This window comes from Poecilia reticulata, chromosome 1 (genome assembly GCF_904066995.2).
Source record: "Poecilia reticulata chromosome 1, P_reticulata-male-v2, whole genome shotgun sequence".
NCBI lineage: Eukaryota > Metazoa > Chordata > Actinopteri > Cyprinodontiformes > Poeciliidae > Poecilia > Poecilia reticulata.
The window spans coordinates 4,393,622-4,413,952 of NC_088830.1; the positions used below are offsets into that span (position 1 = coordinate 4,393,622).

Consider the following 20,331-nt stretch of genomic DNA (forward strand, 5'->3'; position numbering starts at 1 on the left):
TTTGTGGTGGTGTTTTATTTGTACATATTGACACTGCATGATAGACCTGATCTAATGGATTGCAGACATGAACCATCCCTAAAGCCTCTATGCACAAAGATTTTTCTGAATCTTAATATTTCTTTATGTACAGAAGTTGGGTAACAAAATCCTTTCCTGCTTTTAGACATAAGAATCTGTCCAAAACCACAGAAATTGGAACAGTGGACTGTACTCTTTCCAGAACATTAGTTTGTAAATCTTATTATAATCTAAAAAAGTAAGCTTTAAACAGCTTGTAGAGCAAAAGCAGCTCAAATTGCTCACACTCAAAGCAATTTCCTGCAAAATTAAAATGTAGGCTTTAGAAATATTTGTTGAAAATAATCTTAACGTGTGCAAAAGCTGTTCAGTAATTTTTTTTATATCTCCAGTAAGAATAATATAAGAAAATTAGTAATTGCTAGGTAAGTTGTTTCTCCTCATTTGCTTTGAATAACTTTTATCCTGAGGAAATAATTTGAAAATGTATGTCTTTCTATTTGCTCAGGTTATCTTTGATACTAAATGTTTTTTGTCTACATGACCAAGTGGACGCTCCGGGTCACGCGCCGCAGATGCGCGCATCGAATTTTCCAGCGCGCACGAGCGCAGTTGAGCCCTCTCCGTGCGCGTGAGATTAGGCTGCTCTGAGCTCGCGGTCCGGTGAACGCGAGGACACCGGCAGGCAGAGTGAGAATCCCACACACCGCGGCAGGTCCTCCGGGAAGGATGTCCGTGATGAGTCCGTGGAGGAGAACTACCAGAGCCTAACGGCTGCTTCCTCACCGACCGACCGCTGGATGTTAGAGGTGTTTCCGGTCCTGCGGGAGGAACAGGTGTCAGCTGCTCTCTCCATCCCGACTGGGACAGCAGGTTGTCCACTGGGTCTCTGGTCTTCTGGTGCTTTTTTTCTTCTTCGTCTCTGAGCTATGTTGTGGACACGGTGGCTCGTCCTGCTGCTCTGGTGGGGGGCCACGAGCGCAGAGCAGCAGGCGGAAGAGAGGGAAGGCCAGCGGACGGAGGTCAGGGCCGACCCCCGCAGGCAGCGCTCCCCTCCGCCGGTTGAGCCGTTGGACTTTGGGTTTGTTCCCGCAGCGGTTTATGATACCCACGCTTACTACGAGCCGGGGACCATAGGAATCCTTTTCCACATGGTCCACGCGTTTCTGTACATGGTTCAACCAAACTCTTTTCCCAAAGGTGAGATTAAAATATTATCACACCATCTGCTCCTCCATTCTCACAGTCGAGGCTGTCTTATTATTATTAATAGACTTTGTTCGGGTATAATGAATAAACATACAGCAGCTTTATAACTGACGTTTTGAAAAATAAATTTTCCCCTTTTTTAATTTTTCACCACAGTTTTTTATCAAAGCAAAAAATAGAGAAAGAAAGAAAGAAAGAAAGAAAGAAAGAAAGAAAGAAAGAAAGAAAGAAAGAAAGAAAGAAAGAAAATTCATAAACGAAAAATAACAACAGAACTAAAATCTCTGACATAATCAAGTGGAGGATTTAAATTGAAGGGCCATCGCCAAACTGAGTGTTATACTGTTAAGGTGGTAATGAAGTAAAATTTGACCGTTAAGTTATAAATTCGACTAGTTTCCAGTGGAGGCATTTGTATTAAAGTATGAGGAAAAGTACAAAGAGTGTGGAAGGCAAAAAGTGCCACAATTTAATAACACACCTTTTTTTTTTTTAAAATAATAATAATTAGATATGCCATAATTCATTTTTATCGGTTCTTATGAATGTATCACTCATTATTTTTATCTATCAAAATGCATAGATGTGGAAAGTATTGTAGAACTAAAAGTTCTACCAAAACTAACTAAATGAAGACATGTCTGTCATATGTAATTTCAATGAATGACTGAATAAAGTAATTAATATACAAATTCCCGTGGAGTACTGAAGCATGAAGAATAATTATGAAATAATAAGTCACTGTGACCCTTTGTTCATATCCTTAACATGTGACTAATTAGCCTGAATAGCAAACCCATAATCACGAAACATTATTGGTTTGCAATTCAATTGTAAAATAGCTACATATCTTATTTTATAAATGACTTGTGTAATTAACTGCTTATTTGAGTAATTTATTTATATTTCTTATCAATTGTAGTTATGGGACATCTAGGTAGTAGTATGGTTATTTATTTGCTCTTTTAATTGTGACACTTTGGAACCTCCATACATGTAAAGTTCATGGTAGTTTACATATGGAACTGAATCGTTAAAAGATTATTTACGTTACTTAATGGCTTCCATACTCATGTCCAAATTAAGGGGTTTTTTAGTATCATATTTGCTGTGGTAAATTGATAATATCTAAACATTAGGATTTGTGATAAAAGCTGGTGTAGCTGTTATGTAAGTCAGTCATTTATCCATTTTATCCTGGAACCATATAATGATATGATGGGTCCTTGGAAGACCCTAAGCTGTGTAATGTATGCTGTGTGCAAATGTTCCTGGTTAAAAAATTATTTTTTAAAAAGTTGTTAAAACATATGGCCAACCTTACTCTCAAAGACCATTGTGATATATAAAAGAGCAAAGTCCAAAAATGAGCAGAGTCCTAAAACAAACCGCTGTGACAGGATGTATTTGCACAGTAAACAGATCTTCCTGTGCTAAAAGTCACTGCTCACATGAGGTAAAATATGTGAAATTACAAAAATAAATTTGCTTAATGGAAACACATTTCAAATAAAATTTTTGTAGTAGGATCAGGTGGTTTTTCAGTCATATGAAAGTAGACATATTTTGCAAAACTGCATAGCAAACACTTTTTTCACATCGTACGAGTCACGTGATCGACAGACGGATGTTACTACTGGTGGAAACGACGAACAAGAAGGAAGTAGTAGGAGGATGATAGTTTTTTTTTTTTTTTTTTCAGACAATCTGCAGCTGGTTCAAACAGAACTCCTACAGTATCACACAGTTCATAAAAAGTTGTGTGTCATTCCAACGTGTTGAAGCCATAACTCTTCTGTAAAATCAGAGAATATAATTTACCCAAAATGCAGCCACTCCCAGGAATGAAGAGTTTGTCACTCAAATGTCTGCTCTGATGACTGATAGATGATGAGTGCTGATGCCCAGGCTAAATTATACTTAGGCCTGCTGCAATAAACAATTATTCAGTTCATCACATGATAAATTAAAACTAGCTCAATCATTTCCATTTGATGATTTATTGTTTTCCATCCATCCATCCATCCATCCATCCATCCATCCATCCATCCATCCATCCATCCATCCATCCATCCATCCATCCATTTTCTTCCGCTTCATCCGGGGTCGGGTTGCGGGGGCAGCAGCTTCAGAAGGGAGGCCCAGACTTCCCTTTCCCCAGCAACTTCTTCCAGCTTCTCCGGGGGAACCCCAAGGCGTTCCCAGGCCAGCCGAGAGACATAGTCCCTCCAGTGTGTCCTGGGTCTTCCCCGAGGCCTCCTCCAGGTGGGACATGACTGGAACACTTCACCAGGGAGGCGTCCTGACCAGATGCCCGAGCCACCTCAACTGGCTCCTCTCGACGTGGAGGAGCAGCAGTTCTACTCTGAGTCCCTCCCGGATGACCGAGCTTCTCACCCTATCCCTAAGGGATTACGTCTCTTACGCCGCCTCGGCAATGGAGGCACGGAACATGGTCCACTCAGACTCAATGTCCCCAACCTCCCCCAGAACGTGTTCGAAGTTCTGCCGGAGATGGGAGTTAAAGCTCCGACTCGCAGGGGACTCCGCCAGACGTTCCCAGCAGACCCACACTACATGTTTGGGCCTGCCAGGTCTGAACGGCTTTCTCCCCCACCACCGGAGCCAACTCACCACCAGGTAGTGGTCAGTGGACAACTCCGCACCTCTCTTCACCCGAGTTTCCAAGACATATGGCCACAGATCCGATGAAATGACGACAAAATCGATCATCAAACTGCGGCCTAGGGTGTCCTGGTGCCAAGTGCACATATGGACACCCTTATGCTTGAACTTGGTGTTTGTGATGGACAATCCGTGACGAGCACAGAAGTCCAACAACAGAACACCACTTGAGTTCAGATCGGGGGGGCCGTTCCTCCCAACCACGCCCCTCCAGGTCTCACTTTCAATGCCCACGTGAGCGTTGAAGTCCTTCAGGAGAACAAGGGAGTCCCCAGGAGGGGCACTCTCCAGGACCCCCTCTAAGGACTCCAAAAAGGGTGGGTAATCTGAACTGTTGTTCGGCCCGTAAGCACAGACAACAGTCAGAACCCGTCCCCCCACCCGTAGGCGGAGGGAGGCTACCCTCTCGTTCACTGGGGTAAACCCCAACGTACAGGCGCCGAGATCGGGGGCAACAAGTATGTCCACTCCTGCCCGGCGCCTCTCACCGTGGGCAACTCCAGAGTGGAAATACGTCCAGCTCCTCTCAAGGAGACTGGTTCCAGAACCAGAGCCATGTGTCGAGGTGAGGCCAACTATTTCTAGCCGGAACCTCTCAGCCTCGCACACTAGCTCCTGGTCCTTCCCCACCAGAGTGGTGACGTTCCACGTCCCAAGAGCCAGCTTCTGCAGGATCAGACCGCCAGGGTCCCCTCCCTCGGCTGCCGCCCGTTACACACTGCACCCAACCCCTTTGGCCCCTCCGACAGGTGGTGAGCCCATTGGAACGGGGACCCACGTCTCCTTTTCGGGCTGAGCCCAGCCGGGTAAAAGCCCGGCCACCAGGCGCTCGCCATTGTGGCCCACCTCCAGGCCTGGCTCCAGAGAGGGGCCCCGGTGACCCCAGTCCGGGCGAGGGAACGCTAGATCCAAGGTTTTTGTGCATCATAAGGGGTCTTCGGGCTGCGCTTTGTCTGGTTCCTCACCTAGGACCTGTCTGCCTTGGGTGACCCTACCAGGGGCATAAAGCCCCAGACAGCATAGCTCCTAGGATCATTGGGACACTCAAACCCCTCCACCATGATAAGGTGGCAGCCCGAGGAGAAAAGAGACTTATTGTTTTTCTCTTTTCTATAAACTGGATGACAAAAGTTTTCAGTCTGGTGCTTTGGTCTCAATGTTGAAAGACAGTTTTGTTTACAAAGACTTAATAATTCATTTTATTTGTTGTTTTGGTTGTCTTGTGTATTTATTTTGGGGTAAGATGTCTTCCAGTTACAGTTTTAAATGTTCGTTAGATTTCAAAGTTTATTGATCTTTGAGAAGGTATTCTTGCACTATTATGCCATTACAAACAATGTTTTCAGTATTATTATTTATCATAATAACTTCTGGGACAACTTATTGTCCCAGAATAAGGGGCCTAATTATGACTATATCACGTGTAGTTGCCATGATTATTAATGGGTTTTCACGTGAACAAACTTATTCACGTGTGATTTTTATTGAATTTCTTATTTAATGAAAACTCTGAAATTGTGTTTTTTCAACCTCAGTAGAATTTAGACAAAGATTGATATGCATTTGCCCTGGTAACGCAGCTGCTATCACAGTCCATAAGTGATCGTTCCCTGGTTTGACTGGTGATCAGGTTTCAGACCTCACTGCCTTTCTCTCTGCGTCGGTCCGCTTCAGAGTTCTAACAATTGAACACAGTTTGTTTTGTGCGTAAAACTACGAGAGGTCACGTTGGAGGATGGCACAGAGCAATTGGATTGAAGGTTTTAAGTTGCTGCCATTTTGGTGTCCAGTGTTATAGACGCTGGCTCGGTAAGCAATTAGCAGAATCAGTGCTTAGAGGAGGCTTTCTCTGTCACCTGCTTCACCACGTAATACCTTAATCCACCTGGCCATATGCTGCCACTGCTGTGGACTCTCCGGTGTGACTCACCGTCCCCCACACGCACAGGTACACGGACCACCTGGAGGGACACGTCAACACCCGCATTACATATCAGAAGCATGTAAAGTCACGGCGAATGCACACAGGCAGACTCTGAGGTATTTGGAGCTGCTTAAGGAGCGCAGCAGATCAGTCTCACCTGCTTGCTACCTGAACCGCCAGGCTCTCTGAGCCATTAACAAGTAAACAAGCTCACCTGTAACGCAAGCAGGAACATATTATTAGGAGCCAGGAGCGATTGGTGTGTGTCAGAAAATCAGGGAAACAAAGGATGAGGACTAGGGGTGGATGATATGGACTTCAAGTGTTATCACGATATTTTGTTGTAGTATTGTGATAACAATAAAAGTGACGATAAGAACTATTTATTACTTATATTTAGGTGTCTGTGACTGTGTGACAGCAATCATAGCCCACCACACACTAGAAAAACACTCCTGTTTGCAACATGCATCTTTAGGACAGCATAAAGAAGTGTCATTTTTTACCACCATACTGCACACAGTAAGTGCATTTAATCATATTTTCATATTTATTGGCACTCAATGAATAAACAGTGGAGAAAATTAGAGATGCTAAACTTTTAGTGTCTAGCGATTTGATTCCAATTTTTAGGGTCACGATTTGATTCAGAGACATTTTTTAATTCTGAAACCAATTTTTCTATTTAAATGTTCCGGAGATACTATTGAAATTATGTGGCTGAAAAGAGGAAAATACAGTGTAAACAAATAGAAAATTAATTTTAAACAGTCCTATAAGGTTACATACGGTGTCAAATTCCTTCGGTTTATATTTAAATGAGGCATTTGTGCATAAAATGCTGTAACTTAAGTTACCAATCTGAACAGTTCCGGGTGCCGGTCAATAAACGAGAGCAAAACCAGTAAAAAGCTAGAGAAAAACTTTCTGTTTTCTGTCTTCTGCTCAAGATTGTGTTAACAATATCAATACATATAAAGTCTAAATGTGAACATGAAACACTAATTAGGTTTAAAAGACGGAGTAAGAACAATGCCACATTCACTTGTTCTATTAGACTTAAACAGGAGAAGCATGTTTTAGTCAAGAGAAAAACTTCAGAAATTTTAAATTATTTTTAGCTCAAGACTTTTTATCTTTGAAAACAGAACTGTGACATCATGCAGCTGCAGCTTCTCTGTTGTGCTGCTGTTCCCAACTCTCACCCAGATAATCAAGTTACAAAAAAGAAATCTTCTCAGTTTTACCTGTTTGTAGAACTAACCCTGTAGAACCGTGTTAGAAACTTCATATCCTGACGTGTAAAGTAATGCTTAATGTGTCTCAGTCAATTAGAAAGTGAGACTTCATTACTGATATGAGGCCCCACAAAGATGGCAAAATCTGTGTTAAAGGTGGACTTTGCTCCTGTGTGGGTACGGACATTCAGCAGTCAGTCAGCCAGCCAGCCAGCTTGCCTTGAGGTTAAAAGGTCAGGGCTCTTTTCTGCATGAGGCAGCCAATATTTTCCAGGAAAAACACAGTGTAAATATGCTGTTCAGCATCAGGGTGAGGTGCATTCACTGCACATTTGTCATGTAAAAAAAGGCATCATTCTCCACTCATGAACAAGTTCATTTGAATGCATTCATGCAGAAAGTCGCCATCTGGTTGGTCACCTCTGGATGTTGGCTTCCTGCTAATCCAGTTGCAGATTTTAGGGGTTATCAGATTAGGTAGTTGTATGCTAATTGCTACAAAATGGTGGGGATAACATAAAATGTGATCTCCCAATCAGAAGCAGATTAGAAATAGGTCTTTTTTATGGGGGTCCAAATGTGCCAAAAATATATGTTCATACTAGGGGTGAGGGATATTACTAAAAAATAATGTCACTACATGTTTTTTTAAAAACCTCAGTAATGATATCACAAACAATATTCCTTCATTTTCAGTTTTTTTTTTTTTTAATTATTAGAATTTTATTTTTATTGGATTTGGCCAAACAAATATGTAACTTCAGAACATTTTTTTACTTTACTTCATAAACAGTAACCAGAATTTTTATATATAGATATGAACAAAAGCACTCTTTTAGACAAATCATTTTCATTTCTTCCATCTGTATAAGATATCTCCATTGAATAATGATTTTCAGTGTTTTGGTTTTTACCTTTCATGTTCCCACAACTGCAACCATATGGTTGTCGTCATTTGATATTGTATTATTGATTTTTTTCACCAGTGTCAACAAATTCACAAGTTTTACCGTAAACGAGACAATATGACAGACCTCTAGTGCATACGTTGTTTCACGTTGTCCTCCTCACGTTGTTCAAACTTTGTTTCTTTTTTTTTCTTTTTGTTTGAGGCAAAAGATTTGACTTTTGAACATTTGTAATTGAAAGAATGATTTCAGAATTGTACTTTGTTACCTTGCATAATTCAGCATCACTATGGATTAGGATTTTAAAAATGAAAAGTGAGAAATTCAAAAATGTACACTAATTTGGTTTTAATGCCTTGAAGTAGCTCAGGGATACTGTAGGCCAGTGGTGCCCAAAGTCGGTTCTCGAGGGCCGGGACCCTGCATGTTTTAATTCTCTCCCTGGTGGTGAGCACAAGTAAAGTGATGAGCATCCATCCATCCGTCCGTCCGTCCGTCCGTCCGTCCGTCCGTCCGTCCGTCCGTCCGTCCGTCCGTCCGTCCGTCCATCCATCCATCCATCCTTCCATCCATCCATCCATCCATCCATCCATCCATCCATCCATCCATCCATCCATCCATCCATCCATCCTGAACTCTGTCAGGATGGATGGATTTACTATCTACGAATTTATCTGCCAAAAAATTCACAGTGAACTTTAGTATTTAGACAAGAACCAATAACTGTGGAAAATTGTGTCATCAACTTTTGATATGAAATACGGAACAAAGATGGTCTCTGCTACTTATACAGGAAGTGAATGAGTTTTGGGTGCATTTGTTTCGTCATACCATAGAACACAGGAAAAGCTTAAAACAAAGTCAAACTGATGTTAAGAGCAATGAAAGTCAAGTCAATACAAAACCAAGAAAAAGAAGCATGCTAGGAGTTCTTCAAAATATTCTCTTTGTTCTCATTTCACACCTAAATATAAAATAAATATTTGTGAAGGTTTATTTTACCATGAGGAGGCATTTCAGCCTCTTTCTCTTAGAGGCGAATCGGTTTCTTATCTCTTAGATGCACACAGGCTGGATTAGGGGATTAGCATCCACTGGGCTAATGCTAACAGTGGGCTGATACACCGCTGTTACAGATGGCACAATGACACACACACACTCAAACACACACACATGGCTGGGCACACAGAAAGTGGGTCATATGCTGGTGTTTGTCCGCTTCACTTAATTACTGTGATTAGTTGTGGACATGTTGTTTATCAGGAAGAACTTAAAAAGTTGACAAAGTTTACTGTTCAAACTTGTTGAACAAAGTGGAGGACTTCTTATATAATGAGCTTGTTTGCCTCATACTGCTGATACATTCAGTTTTTGGTCTTTTGGAATTTCATCTGTACATAAAATCAATGAATTAGTTATTTTTGAATAAGCATCTGGGAATACGTTACTCATTACATTGGTTTTGCTTCAGCTCACAGTGGGTGTTGGAAATGTACTTTCCTCCCACAACCTGAAAATGTTCTAACTCACAATGTCGTCTGCTGGTAAAACAAATCATGAAATGCCAGTGTCAATTAACTCAAGAAAAAACATAGCTGAGCTGTTTTTTTTCAATCTCATCTCGATTCAACATCTCGTTAAGATTGTATCTCTGGCAGAAATTGGACAGCATGTCTGGATTTTCATCTCCACATGCAAATCGAGCCAGGCACATTAAGTAGTTGACTTTGTAAGCATTTAGTGATGGTAGAAAGGAACGATTTCCTGATCATTGTCAGACTTAGTTGTGCAGTTAAACAAACAAAAAACATAATATTACAGGGGTAAAATAAGGAGAAATAATAAAAAAGTTGTAATTAAGACCATAATTATATATTTTCCAGTTAGTAATTAATCAAAAGCAACTCTAAACATGTTGGTTTTTAGCGTTGATTTAAAGGAGCTCAGTGCTTCAGCTGTTGTGCAGTTTTCTGGATATTTGTTCCGGATTTGTGGTGCATAGAAGCTGAATGCTGTTTCTCCATGTTTGGTTCTGGTTCTGATACAGATCAGAACCAGAAGGCCTGAGAGGTCTGGAAAGTTGATACAACAACAGCAGCTCTTTAACGTATTGTGATGCTAAACCGTTCAGTGATTTATAAACTAACAGCAGCATTTTAAAGTCTATTCTCTGAGCTACAGGGAGCCAGTGGAAGGACTTTAGAACTATTATCATGAAAACTATTCACAAAATGCCAGGCTCAGGATGAGCAGCCATCTGCCTGGGGATGCAGAGAGCAGGAGGAAAAAAACAGCAGCATGAGTCCATCTGTACTTTTTTATAGGAAATAAAAAACAAAAAATAGTCAGAGTTAATGGCAGCAGTCGCTCCATCAAAGAACAAGAGCGCAAGAGCCCTGGGCCAGCAATACCTTTTATTAGAAATAAGAGCAAATAAAATGAACAAAATTAAAGACAGCAACAGCTCTAACATTAAGCTGATAAAAGAAACATGGAGCCAACAGCACTTTCTGTTGAGAAAAAAAGTGTTTGATCAAGTTAATGGCAGTAAAAGATAATGCTCTGTCCACAGAAGGGACAAAAACACAGGACTGCAAGTAGTTTCTTTGAGAAACGGGAACAAATAATATACATGAGAGAATTGGTCTCCAGATTCCAACATTTAGAAGTGAGGCAGCTAAATACAGAACCACTGGGCCAGGGGTTCTTTCTGTAATGATTATTGAGCCAGTGGTATTTTCTGTTAGAAAGAATATGAAAGAATGCAGACATTTATGTGCTAATAGTGGAGAAACAGCTTACTGTTCCAGGAAAACTGTTTGCCTTCATTAGTGGCCATGCTAACTAGCATTAGCATTCATGGCAGGCTATGTAGTGGTGAACCAGCTGCAGTATGACAGAGAACAAGAGGGAGGGGGTGAGCACGAGAGTGATTAGCAGCACAAAGACCCTCCTCCTGGCTCTGATTGGTTGTTTCTGAAGTTAGTACTGGGAGCCCTGGGAAGAAGCAGAGGAGCTCAATTTTTTTTCCCACAGATTATCTGTCTTATATTATACTGTCAAATATGTCAATAACTTTTTTTTCATAAAAGTTACCTGAAGCAGCTTTAACTTACTACTGGTCTTTAACTTCGTTCTGCTGGAGCTACAATACAAGAAAAACTAGTTGGATAATTTACTCGTAGACTATGAACGATGTTTAGCTGTTAATTCATTGCTTTCAGAACCATTTTTGTCGCTACGTGAAGCAGAGTGATGTTACTGCAGTTTACATATGGACGCTGAGGTTGCATCAGGCTTCGTCCACACCTCCCAGTAATCTCTCCAAGCGGGTCAGAGTGGAGGATTGTGTTGTGCCTATTTTTACACTTTGCAGTAAGAAGGTTTTAGGTTCTGATTTACACATTAAAGCTGTCTGCGCTTTTTTATTACAAGATAACGCTGGATATTGATAAAGTAATGAAATACGGCAGCCATAAAGAAGGGTAGCGGGCAGATTTTGTGTGAAAACCTGTAGTCAGCTGCTCTGCGGTCGACACATGAGTTCCTGCTCCGTCTGATTCTGGTGGTTGTTTGTCCCTTTCTTCTCCCTTCCATTACAGTAGTTACCTCTTGTAAGGGGTCACTGAACTAAGCTGTCTAAGCTTTACTGCCCTCAGTGGCTTACGCTAGCTAAGCAGCTGAGCAACAACAGGTGGCACCGGCACAATTCAGATATGCTCACATGCTCATATCTGCAGAGTAAGCCGCAGCGTTTTCCCCCGGTGGCATCTGCCATGTTCTCCGCAGCGGCACAAATTTTTAACGCACGCCAACACAGCACCCAAAGAATAGCTAAAAAAAACAAACTGTTTTCACAATGAAGAGTGGATGGAGCTGAGAGGATTAACCAGATGGTCCCCAAAATATCCAAAATCACTGTTGCTTTTCCTTAAACTAACAAGAAAGGCTTATTAGGACGAGATTAAATGTATCGAGGAGAGTTTACAGCCTCTATGAAGCTGATCTAAGGTGCTAAAACATTATTTAGAGATGCCCTAATTAGCCTGGCCACAGCCAATATTGGTTAATGGTTCTTTGATGGAGGTTGTACACTGTAAAACGCAAGAAGTGGAGTTTACGTAAAAGAAATTATGCAAACTCGTCGACCAAAAACAAAGTCAAGTATTTAAAATTTAAAAATTTTAGCATGTGAACGCTATACAGCTTAGGTTTAGACAATTTGACTAACTTGATCATTTTGAGTAAGTTGTAATGACATAATAGTACATAAAACATAACTACTGTAAAACATAATTAGTTCTCCTTAACTAAAAATATATGCAAACTCACAATTTGCATATTTTAATAATTTTTAGGTTAATTTACCTGAGTAATATGCGCAATTTTAGTTAGCGTAACTTAATGAAGCTGAATATATTGTAGTTATGACACCCAAATCTTTATGACGTTTTGGAGTCTGCTTTTTCACCTCCATCCATCCATCCATCCATCCATCCATCCATCCATCCATCCATCCATCCATCCATCCATCCATCCATCCATCCATCCATCCATCCATCCATCCATCCATCCATCCATCCATCCATCCATCCATCCATCCATCCATCCATCCATTTTCTTCCGCTTCATCCGGGGTCGGGTCGCGAGGGCAGCAGCTTAAGAAGGGAGGCCCAGACTTCCCTCTCCCCAGTCACTTCTTCCAGCTCCTCCAGGGGAACCCCAAGGCGTTCCCAGGCCAGCCGAGAGACATAGTCCCTCCAGCGTGTCCTGGGTCTTCCCCGAGGCCTCCTCCCGGTGGGACGTGCCCGGAACACTTCACCAGGGAGGCGTCCAGGAGGCATCCTGACCAGATGCCCGAGCCACCTCAACTGGCTCCTCTCGACGTGGAGGAACAGCGGCTCTACTCTGAGTCCCTCCCGGATGACCGAGCTTCTCACCCTATCTCTCAGGGAGAGCCCAGCCACCCTGCGGAGGAAACCCATTTCGGCCGCTTGTACCCGTGATCTAGTTCTTTCAGTCATGACCCAAAGCTCATGACCATAGATGAGGGTGGGAACGTAGATCGACCGGTAAATTGAGAGCTTCGCTTTTTGACTCAGCTCTCTCTTCACCTCTTTCACCTTCAACATCTTGTAATTACATTTTTGTGACAAATAAAAAGTGGTTTAATCAGTCACTGTCGGTGATGAAACAATGCATTGTGGGATACCTTGTTGGCCAATCAAATACTGAACTTCTTTTGCATGGATTCAACTTAAATAGATTAAGTTATCAAGCATTTTTTTATCCAAAAGTTCACTCCACTTGTTTCAGATGAGTACAAAAATAAACATTATGTTATATTCACTTGAAATCTTTTATTAAGCAGAATGTTTTGTTTTTAATCTAACAGAAAAAGGAGTTATTATTATGAAGAATTATTCCTATTTATGCACAGATGATTCCTAACCTTCATCTGATATGTTCTGAGCAGAAACAAGTGCCTCAAGGTGCAGGAGTTTGGCTGGTGTGTTTACAGCCTTGAAATGGTGGGAATTCTCAACTTTGATGAGTTTGGAAAAAGGAAAATCTCAATCACAGATCAGCACCAGTTAAGACATGATTGTCAATTTGGATCTGCTACCGTTTGATTGATGCAGCTCTGGTATTTTTCAAAGGCCCAACATTTTCCCAGATTTTAGCTGTAAACAGTTTTACAAGTCAATAAAATTATTAGAACAGAATTTTTAAAACCAGATCTGCGATGAACATCTGGAGAGAACAAAATACTGAAAGGCTAAAATCAGATGTCTATAGATATAATCATTGTGGTTTTTTTCACTCTGCATAAATAAATGTGCAACATTTTTGGGACTTAATGGTTAAAGTTTCAAAAATGTGTCTGATTCTAATGTCTAATGATGGATGAATCTGTTTGTAAACTAAGAAAGATGTAAATGTTTGGGTCAGGTAAGAATAGGCCGTTGCTAAGCATCCCTGGGGTTAATCTGGGTCACTTCTCTGTCCTCTGATGGTGAGTCTAGTGTGACAGCTGTGTCAGCGTTCACATGATAAACTGGCCTCCGTCTGCTTGTTCTGTTTGTTTACACCTTCTGCGTTATTTTTTATGGTGTAAAATAATTCAATCACCTAAATAATTTACTGTGTTTCTGTTCAGAAACACAGTACTTTTACAAATATATTTAAGAGATCTGATAATTCAATTAAACTTGACATTGTCTAGTGCTAAATCAGGAAAGGGTGAACATAAAACATTTAATTGGTTTCTTGAGACTTGAATGTTTTATGTAAATAAATTATATCATAGACAACCTTAGTGAACAAAAGTCCGTTTTCAAAGGGCGATTTGAACAATTAAGGGGAGAAAAAAATACCCAAACCGCCATATGAAAAATTAACTCCTTCTTAAACCATAAATTATCTATGACCAATCACATTTCTTGGCTTAGTCTGGAACAAACTTTAAGAAAACTGCAAAACAGCTGAAACACTTGAGTTCCTTTAAATCAAGGCTAAAGATTCACCTGTTCAGACCTGCCTTTGATTAGCAACTGGAACAATAATCAACGTATTTGATGTGTATTGATGATTTTGTTGACAGCATCTGACAAAACGTAATGTTTATTGTTTTTAAAAAAAAATTATGACTAAGCACTTTGAACTGCATTGTCGCTGAAATGTGCTACACAAATAAACTGAACTTTTCTTAGTTTCACTTTTCATACCCAGACCTGATTACTGCCTGACATGTAGATTTTACTTTTGAGTGAAGTAGGCAAGAAGCCTAGCCCCGACTTCGAGGTCGAAGCTCCTCCTCTGAGCTGCAGTTTCCATGTTTCAGAGCAGCCCTCCCCTTCAACTCCCCCACTCAGCTCCTTCAGACTAGCCAGCAGCAATTAGCAAACACCACTCCATTTTTAGTGGTAGTGGTTTCCTGGTGGTAGAATTGCATGTCTGCTGAGCTCATTATAGGAGCTACTACTCAGTGAAACGCTGGTAAAAAACCTCATTAAAGGGTTAGTAGTGGGGGTCGGGGTGCTGTGGTGGCACAGGGGCAAAGCACGACCTACATCCTGAGGCCTTAGTCCTCGTGGCGGTGGTCACAGGCTCGATTCCCAGCCTGGCAACATTTACCGCATGTCTTCCCCCTCTCTCATTACCCTGTTTTTTGTCGAACTACTTTCAAATAAAGGCCACTAGAGCCAACAAATCCTTTAAAAAAGTGTTAATAGAGGAGTGATCTGATGGCTTCCTTAAGGTTGAGTTTCAGAAAGAGCAGGAATCTTAAAGAGACAAAGACCCAGTTTTAAGGTGAAGGTATTAAATTACAAAGTACATTTTCTTTTAAGTCATATTTGATACATATAGCTTTTTTCTGCTGAATTTAACAGTTACTTGATTTTGCTGTGAAATGGAATAATGTGCCTAGAAACAATAATGCCCCCTCTAAAAAAAATAAAAAGAGGAAATCAACATAAAAAGTGAATCTTTTCAGATCATCAACAAAAACATCCGCCACTTTTTCAACCGTCTGGCAGATGTACTGTGAGCAGATGTCCTAATTGGAGCGTATGTGTGAAGGAATCAGTTTACCTGCTGAGTAACAGAGCAGGTGAGTCACGTTCAGCAGGTAGGCTTAGCGTCGGCTGACCTATATACAGTAAACACATGGACAGCTGGAGCCAGCTGGAGTCCTGCTGGCTCGCTTCAAGCGGCTCTCAGTAAACACACAGCTGTTTGATGGAAGAGGAAACACCGTCACAATACTGTCCTCGGATATTAAAAAAACTGATTCCATGTAATCCGTCCTGTCTGTTTTTGAGCAGATAAATGGATTTTTTTTCCCCACTTCAGCTTCATTTCTTGTCCCAAACCTTAAGCTGTACTGTCTCTGAATCAGTGTTTATTCTTTTCATAGCACTGTCTGCACATTCAAAGCACTTACATAAAGAAATTGTGTTTTTTCTTTCTTTCAGATCTTATTGTTAGCATCATTCAGCAAAATATGGGAGGAATTAAAGTAGAAGAATGGAGAAAGGTATGTTGGCTTTAAAGAGTTTAAAACCGTTAGAAGAACTTCATTTCTCTCCAGTTAAAGCTTTGTGGATGAGGTTTTTACAGTGGCATGTACGGGACATTGAAAGAAAAAAGAAGGGTAAATTTCCACCAAAAAATCCCAGAAATTTTGAGATTCATTAAAGAATTGTTTTAGACAAAGAGAATAACTTTCTGATCTTCAAAAGTTGAAAATTTGCACATACAGAAAAAATCTGAAAATTGAGATTAATCCCAGAAATTTCTGACTGTGTAAAGGCAAAAAAATGCTTGAAAAAACTCAGAAATTTTGAGATTAATCATTGACATTTCTGAGTTTCAAAAGTGGAAAAATCCTTACTTTGGAAACTCAGAAATTTTCAAATATCTTCTCATTTATTTCTGAGCTTAATCTCAAAACGTCTGAGTTTTTTTGAGGGCATTCCAACTCCTTCTACAATAGCCCTAATATGATTTCCTCTTATTTTGCTGTCAGTTGAGTCTCTTGAACCATTTTAAGTTGGTCTTGGATGATTGTCCTCAAGATTTTTAGAAAGCCTTTCTAATTTTTTTTTTTTTTTAGATTTTGGCTACTTTCCTCTGGATTTTTTTAAAATAAATTCTTTGTATCTTATGATGTCAGCATTATGTAGAGTGCAAGCTAAAAACCTAGAGAAACAGATACAAGTGAATACAGTATACAGACTGAGAAAAGAGAGCATTAATGAGAAGCTACGTTTCCATTAGAGTTGAGTTAAAATTGCGCAATTTGATATTTTGAAAATACATTTACTTAATGGAAAAACAAAAACTCATTTTTCAACATAAAGTTTTGACGCTAAGATGAGGTGTTTCTTTGGCTGTATCAAAATTAGTTGTTACTACTGTTGCAAACGGCAAAGAAGATGACAGGAAGTAGTTGGAGGACGATTGCATGTCATGATTATTCATAGCATGTTGCATGAACAAACTTAGTCATGGGTGATTTTAATTGCATTTCTTGTTTATAGGAAACACCACAATTGTAAAATTGTGTTTTTTTGACTTTAATGGAATACAGACAGAATTTTGTACACATTTGCAACAGAAACACAGCTAGAGAAACAACCAGGGAACTTCAGAGATTCACATCTCAGCTGGGAAAATGTGTTGAAAGGACAGCCGTTAGGTGTACACTTTGCATAAATCTAGTCTTTTATGGAAGAGCTGATATTCAAGAATTGAAATGGCTCAGTCAAAGTTTAGCCCTAAATCCCTTTGGAAAACAGTGGCAGGACATGAAAATTGCTGTTCATGGATACGCTCCCTCAAATCCAATGGAGTATCAGCTGGGCAGAGTCTGATCTCATGAAATCTCATTAAAATAAAAAAGTTGCGAAAATTTCCAGTGAGTAGAAAGACTTCTGCAAAATCGGAGCTTCAACTAACAACAACTAATAAACCGTTTGCAGATTTGCAGAAAGCCTGGCTAGATTTTCATCACTTTGCAAGAAAACAACAATAAAAACATCAGCGATAACATGGGACTACAAAAGTTTCTACAAATACTATCTTTAAGATCATCATCTGAATTTGCTTCAGTAACAATATTTGCTGTGATTCTCATCCTGTTTTATGTTTCTGTTGTTCCTCCTGAACCTCTGTCCACGATGTCGCTCCCCCAGCCAGAAAACGTTGTCCTGTTGCTACAGGTAAAACCTTTTACTCCCTCAGATTTCACCCTAAGCCTCAGTCTGACCGTGCTCTGATGAACCATCTTGTTCCTTTGCAGTGGATCCACTATGAGTCAGGATTCCTGATCTGCGCCATCTTTGGAATCGTGTTCGTGGTCCTCACGCCAATCATCGCCACCTGCTTCTGCATGTGTCGATGCTGCGACAACTGCGGTGGTGAGATGCATCAGAGGCAGAGGAAGAACGCAGACTGTCACCGAGGATTCTTCACCGCCTCACTCATCGCCACCACCATCTTCATCATGTGAGTGCTCCTCCTCTCTTCGGCTGTCACCAGGCGGTTAGTTTGCCTCTTCATGAGGTTTAGTTAAGAGGAAGAGCTTTTAAGTGTGGAACAATCTTGTCACATTAAGACCACCAACTTCAGTTTATTTTGTTGGGATTTACTCTGACAGACCAACACAAAGTAGTGCATGCAGTGGTTGAGAAATGATTCATGGTTTTTAAAGTTTTTGTTACAACCCAGAAAAGTGTAGGTGCACATTTGTGTTTAGTTTCTTTAGCAAAGAAATCATAGAACAACCTTCCTCAGTTACAATGGCTAGACTTTAAGTCTGTTTGTGTTGCACATTTCAGAAACAAGGCAGTTGAAAGTGCTTTACACCATAAAAACATAGCCCAGTAACAAATTATGAAATAAGCAAAAAACATTACATTTTATCAAATGCCATCAAAATCATCAAGCAAGTACACATCAACTGGAACATTAGGCCTTTAGTCCTGCAAATGTTCTTCAGGTGACAGAAGGCCGACTTTGTAACTGTCTTTATGTGGCTCTGAAGTTCAGGTCTGAGTCTATCACTACGCCCAGATATCAGACCAGATTGTCAGTTTTTAGCTGTAATAAATGAAGCTGTGTGCTGAACCTAGATTGTTCCTCCTTGGATCCAAAGATAACTTCAGTTTAATTTTAGACGTTTGTCTCTTCCAGTTTTGGACATCTGGAAGATGAAACTTTTGCAAATTTTTTATTGAAGAAAAGCTCAAATTTAGTCAAATTGTCATGAGGCGTTGGTTTCCGGTGAGTGAAAACGTAGGCAGGACCCAGGATGTAGCGAGAAATAAGTATTTATTTGAAAACCAGGAACAGCGGGGAACAACACGAGGGAAACTGGCAGCACGGAGACGGAGGAAATAAACAGACAATCAACAGGGACCATAGAAAAACTATTGACAGGAATCGACGAGGACTACAACTATCGACATGCAATTGACAAGGACCCGACGAAGAACACAGACAACAGGGGAGACTAAATACACACAGGGCAATCACGGGAACGAGACACACCTGGGAGACAATCAACGGGGAAAGACGCAGAGACAGGACTAACAGGGAACAGGATCACACAGAAACTAGAAAATAAACACATAGAAACACGGATCATGACAGTACCCCCTCCTCAAGGGGCGACTACCAGGCGCCCAACAAAAAAAAAGTCCAAAAAACAAAAAACAACCCAACAGGGTGGGCGGAGGGGCGACGGTAGGAGGGCCAGAGTCCAGGAAACAAAACCCAGATCCAAACAGGAATCCAAACACAAAAAACCCTTCCGGGGGCCGTCCACGGCATAGGAGGTAGACCTCTCGTGGGAGGTCCGGCGGGCGGCGACGCAGGAGGCGGAGCTTGAGCCGCGGTGGGCGGCGACGCAGGAGGGGACTCTGGAAGGACACTAGGGGACTCTGGAAGGACACTAGGGGACTCTGGAAGGACACTAGGGGACTCTGGAAGGACACTAGGGGACTCTGGAAGGACACTAGGGGACTCTGGAAGGACACTAGGGGACTCTGGAAGGACACTAGGGGACTCTGGAAGGACACTAGGGGACTCTGGAAGGACACTAGGGGACTCTGGAAGGACACTAGGGGACTCTGGAAGGACACTAGGGGACTCTGGAAGGACACTAGGGGACTCTGGAAGGACACTAGGGGACTCTGGAAGGACACTAGGGGACTCTGGAAGGACACTAGGGGACTCTGGAAGGACACTAGGGGACTCTGGAAGGACACTAGGGGACTCTGGAAGGACACTAGGGGACTCTGGGAGCTGCACGCCGGCAGCGGGCGCAGGAGACTCGGGGAGCTGCACGCCGGCAGCGGGCGCAGGAGACTCGGGGAGCTGCACGCCGGCAGCGGGCGCAGGAGACTCGGGGAGCTGCACGCCGGCAGCGGGCGCAGGAGACTCGGGGAGCTGCACGCCGGCAGCGGGCGCAGGAGACTCGGGGAGCTGCACGCCGGCAGCGGGCGCAGGAGACTCGGGGAGCTGCACGCCGGCAGCGGGCGCAGGAGACTCGGGGAGCTGCACGCCGGCAGCGGGCGCAGGAGACTCGGGGAGCTGCACGCCGGCAGCGGGCGCAGGAGACTCGGGGAGCTGCACGCCGGCAGCGGGCGCAGGAGACTCGGGGAGCTGCACGCCGGCAGCGGGCGCAGGAGACTCGGGGAGCTGCACGCCGGCAGCGGGCGCAGGAGACTCGGGGAGCTGCACGCCGGCAGCGGGCGCAGGAGACTCGGGGAGCTGCACGCCGGCAGCGGGCGCAGGAGACTCGGGGAGCTGCACGCCGGCAGCGGGCGCAGGAGAC

At 42.2% G+C, this 20,331-nt stretch overlaps 1 protein-coding gene across 13 annotated transcripts in view; it reads left to right on the forward strand.

Moving 5' to 3' along the window:
* The first annotated feature begins 611 nt into the window (after window positions 1-611).
* prom1b (prominin 1 b) overlaps window positions 612-20,331 on the forward strand; it is a 39,269-nt gene continuing 19,549 nt past the window's right edge. For 8 of the 13 annotated variants that reach the window (XR_014090392.1, XR_014090431.1, XR_014090413.1 and 5 more), the window contains exons 1-4: window positions 613-1,221; window positions 15,965-16,026; window positions 17,687-17,713; window positions 17,794-17,999. Coding sequence is in view for 5 of the 13 variants with exons in the window: in XM_081614194.1 (XP_081470320.1) it covers window positions 951-1,221; window positions 15,965-16,026; window positions 17,687-17,713; window positions 17,794-17,999 (566 nt within the window). In the remaining 8 variants the exon portion in view is untranslated. Of the gene's footprint in view, window positions 1,222-15,964; window positions 16,027-17,686; window positions 17,714-17,793; window positions 18,000-20,331 lie in introns of all 13 variants that reach the window. The other 5 variants (XR_014090369.1, XR_014090386.1, XR_014090376.1 and 2 more) reach the window with 1 other exon arrangement.